This window comes from Eucyclogobius newberryi, unplaced genomic scaffold (genome assembly GCF_026437365.1).
Source record: "Eucyclogobius newberryi isolate DKJ021-1_F unplaced genomic scaffold, fEucNew1.0.hap1 SCAF_21, whole genome shotgun sequence".
NCBI lineage: Eukaryota > Metazoa > Chordata > Actinopteri > Gobiiformes > Gobiidae > Eucyclogobius > Eucyclogobius newberryi.
Window position 1 is genome coordinate 27885008 of NW_027315846.1, and position 15187 is coordinate 27900194.

A 15187-nucleotide genomic window follows, 5' to 3' on the forward strand; every position below is an offset into this window, starting at 1 on the left:
CGCCGACTTCCTGATGGATCAGAGGCAGTGCGTGCAGCATAGGAAGAATGTCTCAGACACTGGGACTATCAGCACAGGAGCTCCACAGGGCTGTGTACTTTCTCCCCTGCTCTTCTCCCTGTGAACAACTGCCGCACCTCCAGCCACGACTCCGTAAAACTGATCAAGTTTGTGGACGACACCACCCTCATCACCATGACGATACCACCCTCATCGGGCTCATCTGGGACGGGGATGAGTCTGTCTACAGGAGGTGGAGCGGCTGGTGCAGCGGTAACAACCTGGAGTTCAAAGCCCAGAAGACAGTGGAGATGATCCCCAGCCCCCCTACACCATCTCAGAACCCCCCCATCACCACCGTAGAAGCCTTCCGATTCCTCTGCACCACCATCACCAGGACCTCAAGTGGAGCCCACCATCAGCTCCTCATCAAGAAGGCCCAGCAGAGGATGTATTTCCTGCAGCAGCTGAGGAAAGACAAGCTGATGATGTAGCAGTTCTACACGGCCATCATTGAGTCCATCCTCACCTCCTCCATCACCTCCTCCATCACCGTGTGGTACGCTGGAGCCACAGCCAGGGACAAACAGAGACTACAGCTCATTGTGCGCTCTGCTGCGAAGGTGATCGGCTGCAGACTCTGGGACGAGCAAGTCGGATCAAATAGTATCTCACCCTGGATACTATTTGAGGCACTCCCCTCAGGCAGGAGGCCACTCCCCTCAGGCAGGAGGCCTGTAAAGTTTCAGAGCTCTAGGAACAGGCATTTTGGTGCTGTTGACCTTTTTGTATGAAAAAGTATATTCGGAACAAGTGATCCAAATATGCGACAACTGTGCCAAACTGTTTTATTACAATTTTAGCTCCTCTATGATCATAAAACATACATTTTGATGTTTTGTAGGCCACTAATACCTATTATAACTGCTAAAAACAATGTATGTGAAAATGTGTAAATGAGTTTACCCATGAATTTCCCATATAGAGGTGAAAAAATAGATATATATTTTCATTTTTTATTGGTATAATTATACATATATCTAACAAAATCAGAAAACGCCGAAAAAACTGGCTCCTCATTGTATTCGCGCATAGGCCTCGAGAACTCTCCGTCTGGCTCTTTCCTAAAACCCACCCACTGTTCAAAAGCTTGGCTCATTGGCTAGAATAACGTCAATCAAAATGTTCTACGTCATCTTTACACAACGCTAGGTGCAGATAAACAACAAAGATCCACGCGTCTGAAGCGCTGCAATGGCGGCGCCTTTTTTCCCCCGGCGGCTGTAAAAAACAAACCCGTGGACAAAAAAATGCGTGGATGGTCTCATTCTTTAGCTAACAGTCTGAAGAAAAGATCAATGCCAAACACCATTTTTTAAGTCAAACAGGTCATTTGTTATGGACGGAGAAATGCGCCGGACGAGCGTTTGTTGTGATTTTTTTCACAGAAGAAAACTTTGTTTACTTGACAATATCTCGAAATCCAATAACTTCAGGAAAATACAAGAGGATATTGTTTTTCTGTGGATTATTACGGACAGAACGAGTCCACTTACTGAAGGGTTGAACGTCGATGAGGCCGTCATAAACAGCAAAACAGGTAAAACATGTGTTAGGAAAAGTTGGGACTATTGGTATTTGCGTATCATTATTTGTTTTGTGGAGAAAATAATCTTTAAAATGATGTATAACTTACTGTTATTGATAATGAAAAATAAGAGTGATTATGCAATAGAACTTCTAAAGTCCTGTTAAAAGTAAAACGTATCCACTGTAAGTAAAGTACAGATATCTAAAACAAAGTACTTTTACTTTTGTACTTTCCACCACCGCAGTATATAAGAGGACTTTCAATGGTCATTCAGGTTTAATCCATGTCAATATAATCACGTACAAATACAAAATGTCAGACTGAAGACATGTAGCTCAGTTAACATTCCCACCTGGAGCTCCACAGTCGGCGCAGGCGTCGTTTCCGGGTGTGTGTTTGAGTTCAGTGATGATGGAGCGAGATAACTCGTGTAGCCCGCCTCCCTGCAGCTGTTCTCCGCCCAGAGCCGTGTTCAGAGCCTCCTCTTTACTGTTCTGCAGCACCCACATCCAGCTGAGACACAAAAGAGCCCATACGGTCTGGATGACAAACTCTGACTTTCTTTTACGGAAGATCATTTGTTTTCAACAGTTTTTTACCGTTTTCTAGTTTGAATTTATAAATATTTTTTCTCGATTTAAGGAGGAGCAAGAGGAGTAAGCACGGGAACTAAACAAAACAAGCTGACGGACCGAGGCCTCCATTGAAAACAGCCCGCCACACTAGCTAACATGGCTAACAAAGCTAACATGGCTAACAGGCCCAGCGTGGCTGCTTACAGCCCCTCCCACAATAAACCAAACTCCATTCCCAGTGTGGACTCTCAAGTATCCTACAGGCTGGAGGGAGGAGAGAACTTTACAACAGGTGGCCCTGATGTTGTGTGACATGCAGCGTGACATGGCAACAGTGAGGGCAAGGAGGGCATGAGGGCATGGAGGGCATGAGGGCAGGAGGGCATGAGAGCATGGAGGGCATGGAGGGAGTGAGGGCATGGAGGGCATGAGAGCATGGAGGGCATGAGGGCAAGGAGGGAGGGAGTGAGGGCAGGAGGGCATGAGAGCATGGAGGGCATGGAGGGAGTGAGGGCATGGAGGGCATGAGAGCATGGAGGGCATGAGGGAGTGAGGGCATGGAGGGCATGAGAGCATGGAGGGCATGAGGGAAAGGAGGGAGGGAGTGAGGGGAGTGAGGGCAGGAGGGCATGAGAGCATGGAGGGCATGGAGGGAGTGAGGGCATGGAGGGCATGGAGGGAGTGAGGGCATGCGGGGCATGAGGTGAGGGCATGGAGGGCATGGAGGAAGTGAGTGCATGCAGGGCATGAGGGCATGGAGGGAGTGAGGGCATGGAGGAAGTTAGGGCATGAGAGCATGGAGGAAAGAGAAGTGAGAGGAGGGGGCAGAGCATGCATCGTTGAGGCGGAGCAACATATATCAGACACTATGGATGAGTTACGGGCGCTGAGAACCAAGATGGTGGCTTGCATGACGTAGGAACAATCTCAGACTTGTGGAGGCCCCAGGGGACGTGTTCAAATACGACAGGGTTTGTAAAAGAATTTAGTATTTTAATTTTTTCACAAAGTCACAATGGCCACACCCACTGTCACCATGGCCACACCCACTGTTCATCATCTTTAATCAAACGCGGGATTTGCACATTTTGACCATGTTTGAAGTGTTGAATGAAAACTGTTGGAGGAAATGTCAAAAGATGATGATGTGTGAATATGGCCCACTTCCTGTAGGGTTTAGGGCGGGGTCATAAGATCATTGACCTACATTTTATGCCAAGTTTCAATCGTCTACGTTGAAGTTTGTCTGGTCGGCGCTCCCATCGCTGCCGTGTCAATCCATTTTTGAGCCGTCTTTTCATATTTGTTCTCTTCACTCAAGAACGTTCTGCTCAGGCCCTAAACTGAGCACAAATGTGTGACTTACATCATACACTCCTGCTCATCCTCAGCCTGGAAGTGGTACGTGCGGTTATCTGGACAAACAAACACAAGGGTCAAGGGTCACTGCAAGAATGCACTGCTTTAGGGTCCTCCAAGGGTCAGAGAGAGTGGAGGTCAGAGAGTGTGGAGGTCAGAGAGTGTGGAGGTCAGGGAGTGTGGAGGTCAGAGAGAGTGGAGGTCAGAGAGTGTGGAGGTCAGGGAGTGTGGAGGTCAGGGAGTGTGGAGGTTAGAGAGTGTGGAGGTCAGAGAGTGTGGAGGTCAGAGTGTGTGGAAGTCAGAGAGTGTGGAGGTCAGAGAGAGTGGAGGTCAGAGAGAGTGGAGGTCAGAGAGTATGGAGGTCACAGAGTATGGAGGTCAGAGGGTGTCAGAGTGTGTGGAGGTCAGAGTGTGGAGGTCAGAGAGTGTGGAGGTCAGATGAGGTCAGAGAATGTGGAGGTCAGAGAGCGTGGAGGTCAGAGTGTGTGGAGGTCAGAGGCTCAGTTGCCTGACCCACCAGCCCCGCCCATATTCTGTTCGAATGCATCTCGGTCTGGAATCGGACCATTGGAGGGCGTCAAAAAAAACTTTCCAGCATTTACCGCTCCAACCATCACCGCTAATTTGTGTCATGTGTCTCTCACATGCAGAAGACTTTGTGTCACGTGTCTCTCACATGCAGAAGACTTTGTGTCACGTGTCTCTCACATGCAGAAGACTTTGTGTCACGTGTCTCTCACATGCAGAAGACTTTGTGTCACGTGTCTCTCACATGCAGAAGACTTTGTGTCACGTGTCTCTCAAATGCGGAAGACGTCTCTCAAATATTTTCGGAACATTCAGAACAAAATATATAACTTTATTTACCTGAGATTTACAGAGTTTAGTGCGTCGCTTGTTGACTCAACGTTTCTCAGTCTGTTATTTTTATTCATTCCTCGTAATCCACCATGTTTGTTTAGACACGAACGGACAACTCGTTTGTCTGATTGGTTAATCCGCCTGTCAATCACTCCCTTTGGGAATTGGCGCGAATGGGTTGGATCCCAGACCCTCAGGTTTTGTAAAGTCTGTCAAATGTGTTGGGAATGGCTGGTCAGGCAAGAGGCTCAGGGTGGGACATGCCTCTTTCCTCTCATCTCTTGGCTCAAGTCAGTAATGTTTTGTTTGAGTCGGCACAAGACACTGAAGGACGCTCCAGCCGGATTCAGCCAGCAGTCAAAGAGGAGGTCAGAGGTCAGATACATACGAGTGACCAGGTCGAAGGTCCTCCTGTCCTCAGGGTTGGGTCGCACCTGACAGGTCAGCAGGTTCATCTTTGCTGGAGGTCGGTTTACCTGTAAGATTCACATGTTAATCACCAGTGTAAGCTGTAGCTTAGCTCGTTTCCAACCGTTGTCCCTGTAAATGCCAGAAATATACAAACCATACATTTACATTCAGTACAGTTAGGATCAGTAGAAAAATATAAAAGATTACGAGTCCATGTAAAAACAGATTACTGGGTGAAACATGTACAACAGACAACAAATAAGTCAACAACAATAACACTCTGGACTTCTTTGCATCAGAATGGAGAGAACTTTTGAGCCGAAGTGATCACTGCCATGGCCCCGTCGAATCTGCTAGAGGAGCCGCTGAGCTGTGGGCCAGATGGAGGTGCTGTGGGCCAGATGGAGGCGCTATGGGCCAGATGAGGCGCTGTGGGCCAGATGAGGCGCTGTGGGCCAGATTGAGGCGCTGTGGGCCAGATGGAGGCGCTGTGGGCCAGATGGAGGCGCTGTGGGCCAGATGAGGCGCTGTGGGCCAGATGAGGCGCTGTGGGCCAGATGGAGGCGCTGTGGGCCAGATGGAGGCGCTGTGGGCCAGATGGAGGCGCTGTGGGCCAGATGGAGGCGCTGTGGGCCAGATGGAGGCGCTGTGGGCCAGATGGAGGCGCTGTGGGCCACATGGCATGGAGGCGCTGTGGGCCACATGGCATGGAGGCGCTGTGGGCCACATGGAGGCGCTGTGGGCTACATGGAGGCGCTGTGGGCTACATGGAGGCGCTGTGGGCCACATGGAGGCGCTGTGGGCTACATGGAGGCGCTGTGGGCCACATGGAGGCGCTGTGGGCCAGATGAGGCGCTGTGGGCCAGATGGAGGCGCTGTGGGCCAGATGAGGCGCTGTGGGCCAGATGGAGGCGCTGTGGGCCAGATGGAGGCGCTGTGGGCCACATGGAGGCGCTGTGGGCTACATGGAGGCACTGTGGGCCACATGGAGGCGCTGTGGGCTACATGGAGGCGCTGTGGGCCACATGGAGGCGCTGTGGGCCAGATGGAGGCGCTGTGGGCTACATGGAGGCGCTGTGGGCAACATGGAGGCGCTGTGGGCCAGATGGAGGCGCTGTGGGTCACATGGAGGCGCTGTGGGCCAGATGGAGGCGCTGTGGGTCACATGGAGGCGCTGTGGGCCAGATGGAGGCGCTGTGGGCCAGATGGAGGCGCTGTGGGCCACATGGCATGGAGGCGCTGTGGGCCACATGGCATGGAGGCGCTGTGGGCCACATGGAGGCGCTGTGGGCTACATGGAGGCGCTGTGGGCTACATGGAGGCGCTGTGGGCCACATGGAGGCGCTGTGGGCTACATGGAGGCGCTGTGGGCCACATGGAGGCGCTGTGGGCCAGATGAGGCGCTGTGGGCCAGATGGAGGCGCTGTGGGCCAGATGAGGCGCTGTGGGCCAGATGGAGGCGCTGTGGGCCACATGGAGGCGCTGTGGGCCACATGGAGGCGCTGTGGGCTACATGGAGGCACTGTGGGCCACATGGAGGCGCTGTGGGCTACATGGAGGCGCTGTGGGCCACATGGAGGCGCTGTGGGCCAGATGGAGGCGCTGTGGGCTACATGGAGGCGCTGTGGGCAACATGGAGGCGCTGTGGGCCACATGGAGGCGCTGTGGGTCACATGGAGGCGCTGTGGGCCAGGGTGACCACGCTGGAGTCGGAGAACAACAAAATGAAAAATAAGCTCCTGGATTTGGAGTCCAAATCACGTGGTTCTAACCTGAGGCTTGTGGGAGGAGAAGAAGGAGAAGAAGGAGGAGAAGGAGGAGAAGAAGGAGAAGAAGGAGAAGGAGAAGAAGGAGAGGAAACAGAAAGCTTTTTGGAGAAGATTATTCCTGAGCTCCTTGATGACTCAGGAGTTAAAGTCTCTCCTGTCACAATAGAAAGAGCACATCACCATGACAACCAAGACCAGCAGCTGATAAACCACGAGGCCTGAAAATTATGTTTCTTAAAGATCGTGTGAAGGAACGGGTCATGAAGGCTGCAAGGGTTAAAGGAGACCTCCAGGGTTAAAGGAGACCTCCAGGGTTAAAGGAGACCTCAAGGGTTAAAGGAGACCTCCAGGGTTAAAGGAGACCTCCAGTACAAGCGCGTCTTCTTTGTTCCAGATATTCCATACAAGGTTCGTCAACAACGGCAAAAGTTCCACCACATCTGTGACGAACTCAGGAGGAAACTGAGACATGGGTTCTCTTTCCTTGAGACTCTTCTGACTTTAGAAGGTAAAAAACTCTCAGAACACCAGGAGAAGCAGAGGTGCTCCTCAGAACACCAGGAGAAGCAGAGGTGCTCCTCGGGAGAGGTGGAGCCTCCAGCGTGGGGCATGCATGTGAGTTCAGGTCGTGGTCACCATGGAGATACATTTCTGTTCATTTGAAGAGACTGATGACATGATTTATTTGTGTTTAACATCAGACTTTCTGCTCCATGTTGGCGCCTGCTTTAGGACATAAACTCTGACTAAATACATCGTGGGGGGGAGCACCCCAGTATACCCATATTTCTAATCCGCAAACAATCTATTCCAGAATGGATTACTTTTTTGTTCTCAATAAAGACAGATGTAAAATGACTGAAGCAGATATAGACACAATAGACCTAAGTGATCATGCTCCACATTTCTGTAGATTTGGAGTAAAGACAAAAGAACACACTGGAGGTTCAATGCAGCTGCTTAATGACCCTTTGTTTAAGGACAAAATGTCCAACAACATTAAGACTTATCTGGGAGAAAATTATACTGATCACATCCTTTTGGACGCTTCCAAAGCAGTCTTGAGAGGACAAATTATAGCCATAGCCTCAGAGAAAAGAAACAAAAGGAGGAAAAGAAAAATTATATGCAAAAAAAAAAAATGTTGGAGGAAAGCCTTGAAATTAAAAAGAGAAGAGAAGAGATAATAAGAGATTAATAAGAGATTAATAAGAGAAGAAATCAATGATCTGACTTCAGAGGAAATAGTTAAGAAAATGCTCTTTACCAAACAAGATATTATGAGAGTGTAAATACATTTTCTAAATTACTATCTTGGAAAATTAGAGAACAAGCTGAAAGGACAATTTTTAAAATACGGGACAAAAAAATATGTAATCTTAACTAAACAAGACCAAATTCAAATCAGCATTTGAATCCTGTTATAAAAAACATTTTGCAAAAATTCCAGACGATAAAGATGATGGAATTTCAGAAGAACAAAATAAAAAAATAGGAGTTGTATATATACACCTCAATTATGTCCAAAAGAGTGGAACAAATACTACATATTTTTTGAAACAAATATGTTTTTTTTCCCTTGCCATACAAATCTAGAGATTGTTTTATTCCACTCATCAAACAGTCTGTTGAGGATGGAAATCAGAAGAGAAATCTTGGCAAAACAATAATTAATATAGTTTCAAACCTTTTTATAGTTTTTAACCTTAAAGGTGGTATGGACGATTTTTTCCAGCAATTTTTTTTAATCATATTTCCTCGTGGCGTGGATAAATCATTTGTCCTGCCACGTATCAATCATAAAACGCACCTATCGCTCACCTGCAGCCGCGTCAGACTCGTCCCCACGTTTCCGCGTGCCTAAGCGCATGGATCTATCATAATATAGTTCCCTCAGTGTACGGGGCAAAATGAAGACGAGAAAGACAGTTCAAGCTGACGCAGAAGTGGACAGAAATCTACGGGAGACGAGCGATGCGATGCGCTCCGCTCCGTCGCGCTAATAAACAAACGCACGTGTGTTGTATCAGTCCGAACGGGAGAGTGGCATGCGCACTTCCGCCTGCGTTCTCAAATTGCCGAAAAATCGTCCATTGCGCCTTTAAGTAGGAGATAATGTTCAATTTTTCAAGATGCTTTTATGGTAGTAAAAAGAATAGTTGATAGCTCTCTATGAAGTTCCACCCCTAAATATCTAAGAGATTCTATTTGCCGTTTAAATGGGTAAATTTTTTATAGGTCAGAGGGGGGAGCCAGAAAGGGAGAATTTCAATGTTTTGTACTTTAATTTTGTATCCTGACATTGGACCAACTTCTTGAATAAAATTCATGACACTGGGTTTGGACATTTCTGGTTTGGTCAAATACAATAGAACATCATCTGCAGCAACTTTATGTCCCATCAATTGTAACTCTGTGAATTGTTTTTGATTGTCTAATAAATTAGGCCAATGGCTCCAAATACAAATCAAACAGGAGGTGAGACCAGGCACAGCCCTGTCTGACTCTTTCCAGAGTCAGTGGATCTGTCACATGACCATTGATTTTAATTCTTGATGTTGGACCATTGTAAAGAGTCCTAAGATTTTAATAATTAAATTGTTGATTTAAAATGTGTTTAGCACTTTAAATAAATAAGCCCAGCTACAGAGTCAAAATCCTTCTCAGCGTCCAGACTTATGATCACATCTTTGTTTAGTTGTTTGTATTTGTCTCATTGTGTGTGAGGATCGTCTTATGTCGTCTTGTGTTTGTCGATTGTCATGAATCCTGTCTGATCTTTGTGGATTCAGTTTGGGAGGATTTGTTCCATTCTTTTGGACATAATTGAGGTGAATAAACGATAGTCCACATTCAGAATAGAAATAGTCTCTATGAGGCACAGTCCAGTCGCTCCTTCTCTTCTTTTCTTCTTCTTCTTTTTTCCACACAAGAAGGGGAGGAGTTTTATTAAGGGCCAGTTAAGTTTCCAAAAGGAAAGGAGTAAGTGTGTCTTTAGAGCTTTATACCACTCTGAGGTGTGTATTTAGAGCTTTATACCACTCTGAGGTGTGTATTTAGAGCTTTATACCACTCTGAGGTGTGTGTTTAGAGCTTTATACACTCTGAGGTGTGTGTTTAGAGCTTTAGGCCACCCTGAGGTGTGTTTAGAGCTTTATACCACCCTGATGTGTGTGTTTAGAGCTTTATGCCACTCTGAGGTGTGTCTTTAGAGCTTTATACCACTCTGAGGTGTGTGTTTAGAGCTTTATACACTCTGAGGTGTGTGTTTAGAGCTTTATACCACTCTGAGGTGAACCCATCGCTCCTGGAGATTTATTGGTATTTGATCTTTAGATTGGGCCTTGTATTTCCAAAACTTATTTCAGTCATAACAGATAAATTAAGGTCCAAAAAGGAATTAATATCATCCTCTTTATCCTCTGAAATTTTTGATTTTACTCATAGAAGGATTCAAATACTGATTGAATTTGGTCTTGTTTGGTTAAGATTACATCATTTTGTCCCGTATTTAAAAAAAAGTTCTTTCAGCTTGTTGTTTGTAGTATCTGAATGCCCTGGACGTCACCTCTCCAGGGCATTCGGATGCTCATCAGGTCCTCAGTGAAGAGAGAGAGAGTGAGCCAGGGACAAAAGGGAGACTAATAGCCCATTAAAGGACTGATAGTAAACAAGAGGCTTGAGAGAAAATAAAGAGGTGAAGTTTCAATTTTTTTTTTCTACTTCAGGAGGGCCCGCCCGGTGGGCGGGGCTTACCACAGACTAGTATAAATATCTGAGGTCCTGGTCTAAATTCACAGATTGACAATGATTCTTGGATGAGAGTCAAAATGTCTTGTTTGAGTCCAGATGAAACAACTGGACCTTTTTCTACAATATAATTCTCCTGGAGAAATGAGGGACACACCCACATGATAGAGAATGTTGATCCACTCTCATAATAAGTTTGTTTTTTAAAGAGCATTTTCTTAACTATTTCATGTGAAGTCAGATCATTCATTTCTCCTCTTATCTTTTTAATGTCTTGTTGCATTTTAGGACATTCCTTTTTTACTCTGACAATGACAGTTTTCTTGACCGCCTGTTATTATTTTGTATATTTTACATTGGTTTTATTTGGTTTTTACTCTGTGCTTTGGTAAAATGTGCTGTACAAATAAAGATGGATTGGAAAGTAATTGTTCAGCTGTAAAACAGCCGCAGTACATCCAGAACGCTGCTGCTCAGGTCCTGACTAGAACCAGCAAGTACGATCACATTAGTCCTGTTCTCAGGGGCCGGCCTCCTGCTGGTGCCAGAGTCAGGACTAAACATGGACCGGCCTCCTGCTGGTGCCAGAGTCAGGACTGAACATGGACCGGCCTCCAGCTGGTGCCAGAGTCAGGATTAAACATGGACCGAGCCTCCTGCTGGTGCCAGAGTCAGGATTAAACATGGACCGGCCTCCTGCTGGTGCCAGAGTCAGGACTGAACATGGGCCGGCCTCCTGCTGGTGCCAGAGTCAGGATTAAACATGGACCGGCCTCCTGCTGGTGCCCAGAGTCAGGACTAAACATGGGCCGGCCTCCTGCTGGTGCCAGAGTCAGGATTAAACATGGACCGGCCTCCTGCTGGTGCCAGAGTCAGGACTAAACATGGACCGGCCTCCTGCTGGTGCCAGAGTCAGGACTCCTGCTGGTGTGTTTCAGTTTTATGCAGCTAAAATCTGGGACGTTCTTCTTGAAGATGTGAGACAGGTTCTACTCTGACAATGTTCAAATCTAAGTTTTGTTTAGATGTGCAAAGGATTTTCTTTGCACTCTTTTTTATTTCTTAATCCGTTTTGTGATTTCTGTAATTTTTTTGTGATTTGAATGCATTTTTTTCCTGTTGTGAAGCACTTTGAAATGTGAAATCTACAAATAAACTTGCCTTGAGATCTAGCTCTGGACACCTCCTGCTGAACCCGTACTTTGCATCTTTGAATCGCCCTCTAGCTCCGCCCTGTGCTCCGCCTCCTTCTGCCACAACCTCAGTTTAAGTGTGAACCAGGGTTTGTCATTGTTGAAAGTGACTTTAATGCTGTCCGCACAGAATGTATGACATCACAGTGTCTGTGTAGCTCCTCCCAGTCTGTGATGTAGCTCCACCCAGTCTGTAATGTCCAAACACGCACGTAGCTCCTCCTCCTCTGCCTCATTGCTCCACCTCTCTGAAGTCCTCACTACAGGTTTGCAGAGCTTCAGCCTCTGTCTGTACGTGGGGATCAGGTGAATCATGACGTGGTCTGACGAGCCCGGCGTGCCTCCGCCCACGGCGTGGAAGGCGTGGCTGACTGTTGCATAGCAGTGATATGAGGCTCACTTTCCTCGTCTCACAACTTTGGCCAAAAAAATAACAAACTGCGACTAGATCCATAGGAGTTGTTGATCTGATGATTAAGAGCTCTTCATGGGTGTGAGAGCACACTGACATACGTCATTTAACAAATGACCATTTTCAGTTCTTTACAACAATAACATGGATTGAAACTCTGTTTGGAACAGTGCATTTTAAGTTGTTTTTTTTTTAAATAAAAAAACCTGTTATGATTGGACATTTGTTCCATAACATTCGAATTGTAGGTTGATGACTTGAAAATTATGACGACTGTCATTTATATTGACTATTTGGCAAAATCAGACAAAAAGATCATATGGATATCAATTTGCAGTGACTACTATCGCAGTAACTGCACTATCGCAGTAACTGCACTATCGCAGTACTGCACTATCGCAGTAACTGCACTATCGCAGTAACTGCACTATCGTAGTACTGCACTATCGCAGTAACTGCACTATCGCAGTAACTGCACTATTGCAGTACTGCACTATCGCAGTACTGCACTATCGCAGTAACTGTAACTGCACTATCGCAGTAACTGCACTATCGCAGTAACTGTAACTGCACTATCGCAGTAACTGCACTATCGCAGTAACTGTAACTGCACTATCACAGTAACTGCACTATCGCATTAACTGTAACTGCACTATCGCAGTAACTGCACTATCGCAGTACTGCACTATCGCAGTACTGCACTATCGCAGTACTGCACTATCGCAGTACTGCACTATCGCAGTAACTGCACTATCGTAGTACTGCACTATCGCAGTAACTGTAACTGCACTATCGCAGTAACTGCACTATCGCAGTAACTGTAACTGCACTATCGCAGTAACTGCACTATCGCAGTAACTGCACTATCGCAGTAACTGTAACTGCACTATCACAGTAACTGCACTATCGCATTAACTGTAACTGCACTATCGCAGTAACTGCACTATCGCCATGACCATTTTCAGTTCTTTACAACAATAACATGGATTGAAACTCTGTTTGGAACAGTGCATTTTAAGTTGTTTTTTTTTAAAATAAAAAAAAATGTTTGTTCATTTGTTCAATAACATTCGAATTGTAGGTTGATGACTTGGAAATTATGACGACTGTCATTTATATTGATTATTTGGCAAAATCAGACAAAAAGATCATATGCATATCAATTTGGAAGGATCTGCCGCGGTAACTGCACTATCGCAGTAACTGCACTATCGCAGTACTGCACTATCGCAGTAACTGCGCTATCGCAGTACTGCACTATCGCAGTAGCTGCACTATCGCAGTAACTGCACTAGCAGTAACTGCACTATCGCAGTTCTGCACTATCGCAGTAACTGCACTAGCAGTAACTGCACTATCGCAGTTCTGCACTATCGCAGTAACTGCACTATCGCAGTAACTGCACTATCGCAGTACTGCACTATCGCAGTAACTGCACTATCGCAGTACTGCACTATCGCAGTAACTGCACTATCGCAGTACTGCACTATCGCAGTACTGCACTATCGCAGTACTGCACTATCGCAGTACTGCACTATCGCAGTACTGCACTATCGCAGTACTGCACTATCGCAGTAACTGCACTATCGCAGTAACTGCACTATCGCAGTACTGCACTATCGCAGTAACTGCGCTATCGCAGTACTGCACTATCGCAGTAACTGCACTATCGCAGTACTGCACTATCGCAGTTCTGCACTATCGCAGTAGCTGCACTATCGCAGTAACTGCACTAGCAGTAACTGCACTATCGCAGTTCTGCACTATCGCAGTAACTGCACTATCGCAGTACTGCACTATCGCAGTTCTGCACTATCGCAGTAGCTGCACTATCGCAGTACTGCACTATCGCAGTAACTGCACTATCGCAGTAACTGCACTATCGCAGTAACTGCGCTATCGCAGTACTGCACTATCGCTGTAACTGCACTATCGCAGTACTGCACTATCGCAGTTCTGCACTATCGCAGTAGCTGCACTATCGCAGTAACTGCACTAGCAGTAACTGCACTATCGCAGTTCTGCACTATCGCAGTAACTGCACTATCGCAGTTCTGCACTATCGCAGTAGCTGCACTATCGCAGTAACTGCACTAGCAGTAACTGCACTATCGCAGTTCTGCACTATCGCAGTAACTGCACTAGCAGTAACTGCACTATCGCAGTTCTGCACTATCGCAGTAACTGCACTATCGCAGTAACTGCACTATCGCAGTAACTGCACTATCGCAGTACTGCACTATCGCAGTAACTGCACTATCGCAGTATCGCAGTAACTGCACTATCGCAGTACTGCACTATCGCAGTAACTGCACTATCGCAGTACTGCACTATCGCAGTACTGCACTATCGCAGTACTGCACTATCGCAGTACTGCACTATCGCAGTAACTGCACTATCGCAGTAACTGCACTATCGCAGTAACTGCACTATCGCAGTACTGCACTATCGCAGTAACTGCACTATCGCAGTAACTGCACTATCGCAGTAACTGCACTATCGCAGTACTGCACTATCGCAGTAACTGCACTATCGCAGTACTGCACTATCGCAGTTCTGCACTATCGCAGTAACTGCACTAGCAGTAACTGCACTATCGCAGTTCTGCACTATCGCAGTAACTGCACTATCGCAGTAACTGCACTATCGCAGTAACTGCACTATCGCAGTAACTGCACTAGCAGTAACTGCACTATCGCAGTACTGCACTATCGCAGTACTGCACTATCGCAGTAACTGCACTAGCAGTAACTGCACTATCGCAGTACTGCACTATCGCACTAACTGCACTATCGCAGTACTGCACTATCGCAGTACTGCACTATCGCAGTACTGCACTATCGCAGTAACTGCACTATCGCAGTAACTGCACTATCGCAGTAACTGCACTATCGCAGTAACTGTAACTGCACTATCGCAGTAACTGCACTATCGCAGTGCCTGCACTATCGCAGTACTGTACTGCGATAGTGCAGTTACTGCGATAGTGCAGTTACTGCGATAGTGCAGTACTGCGATAGTGCAGTTACTGCGATAGTGCAGTACTGCACTAGTGCAGTTACTGCAATAGGGCAGTACTGCAATATCGCCACAGCCGTATTCGAGGAAGAAATGATGAGTGAAAAAGTGCATGCTCATGGTTCTCACCGTGCTGTGGGAAATGGTCAGACAGCCAAACTTCACCCCACACTTCCTCTTCTGCCACACTTTACGGATCCTGCACAGAGACGGGGATGAGTTTTATAATATTTCTATTCAATAAATCA

The 15187-nt window shown here is 46.7% G+C and overlaps 1 protein-coding gene across 1 annotated transcript in view; it reads right to left on the reverse strand.

Annotated features, from left to right (window-relative positions):
* The window catches only part of asap3 (ArfGAP with SH3 domain, ankyrin repeat and PH domain 3), an 85154-nt gene that overhangs the window by 18207 nt on the left and 51760 nt on the right, over nucleotides 1-15187 (reverse strand). The window contains exons 11-14 of the mRNA XM_072457281.1: nucleotides 15069-15138; nucleotides 4775-4862; nucleotides 3533-3581; nucleotides 1944-2104 (exon numbers count right to left, since the gene is read on the reverse strand). Coding sequence (XP_072313382.1) covers nucleotides 1944-2104; nucleotides 3533-3581; nucleotides 4775-4862; nucleotides 15069-15138 — 368 coding nt within the window. The remainder of the gene's footprint in view (nucleotides 1-1943; nucleotides 2105-3532; nucleotides 3582-4774; nucleotides 4863-15068; nucleotides 15139-15187) is intronic.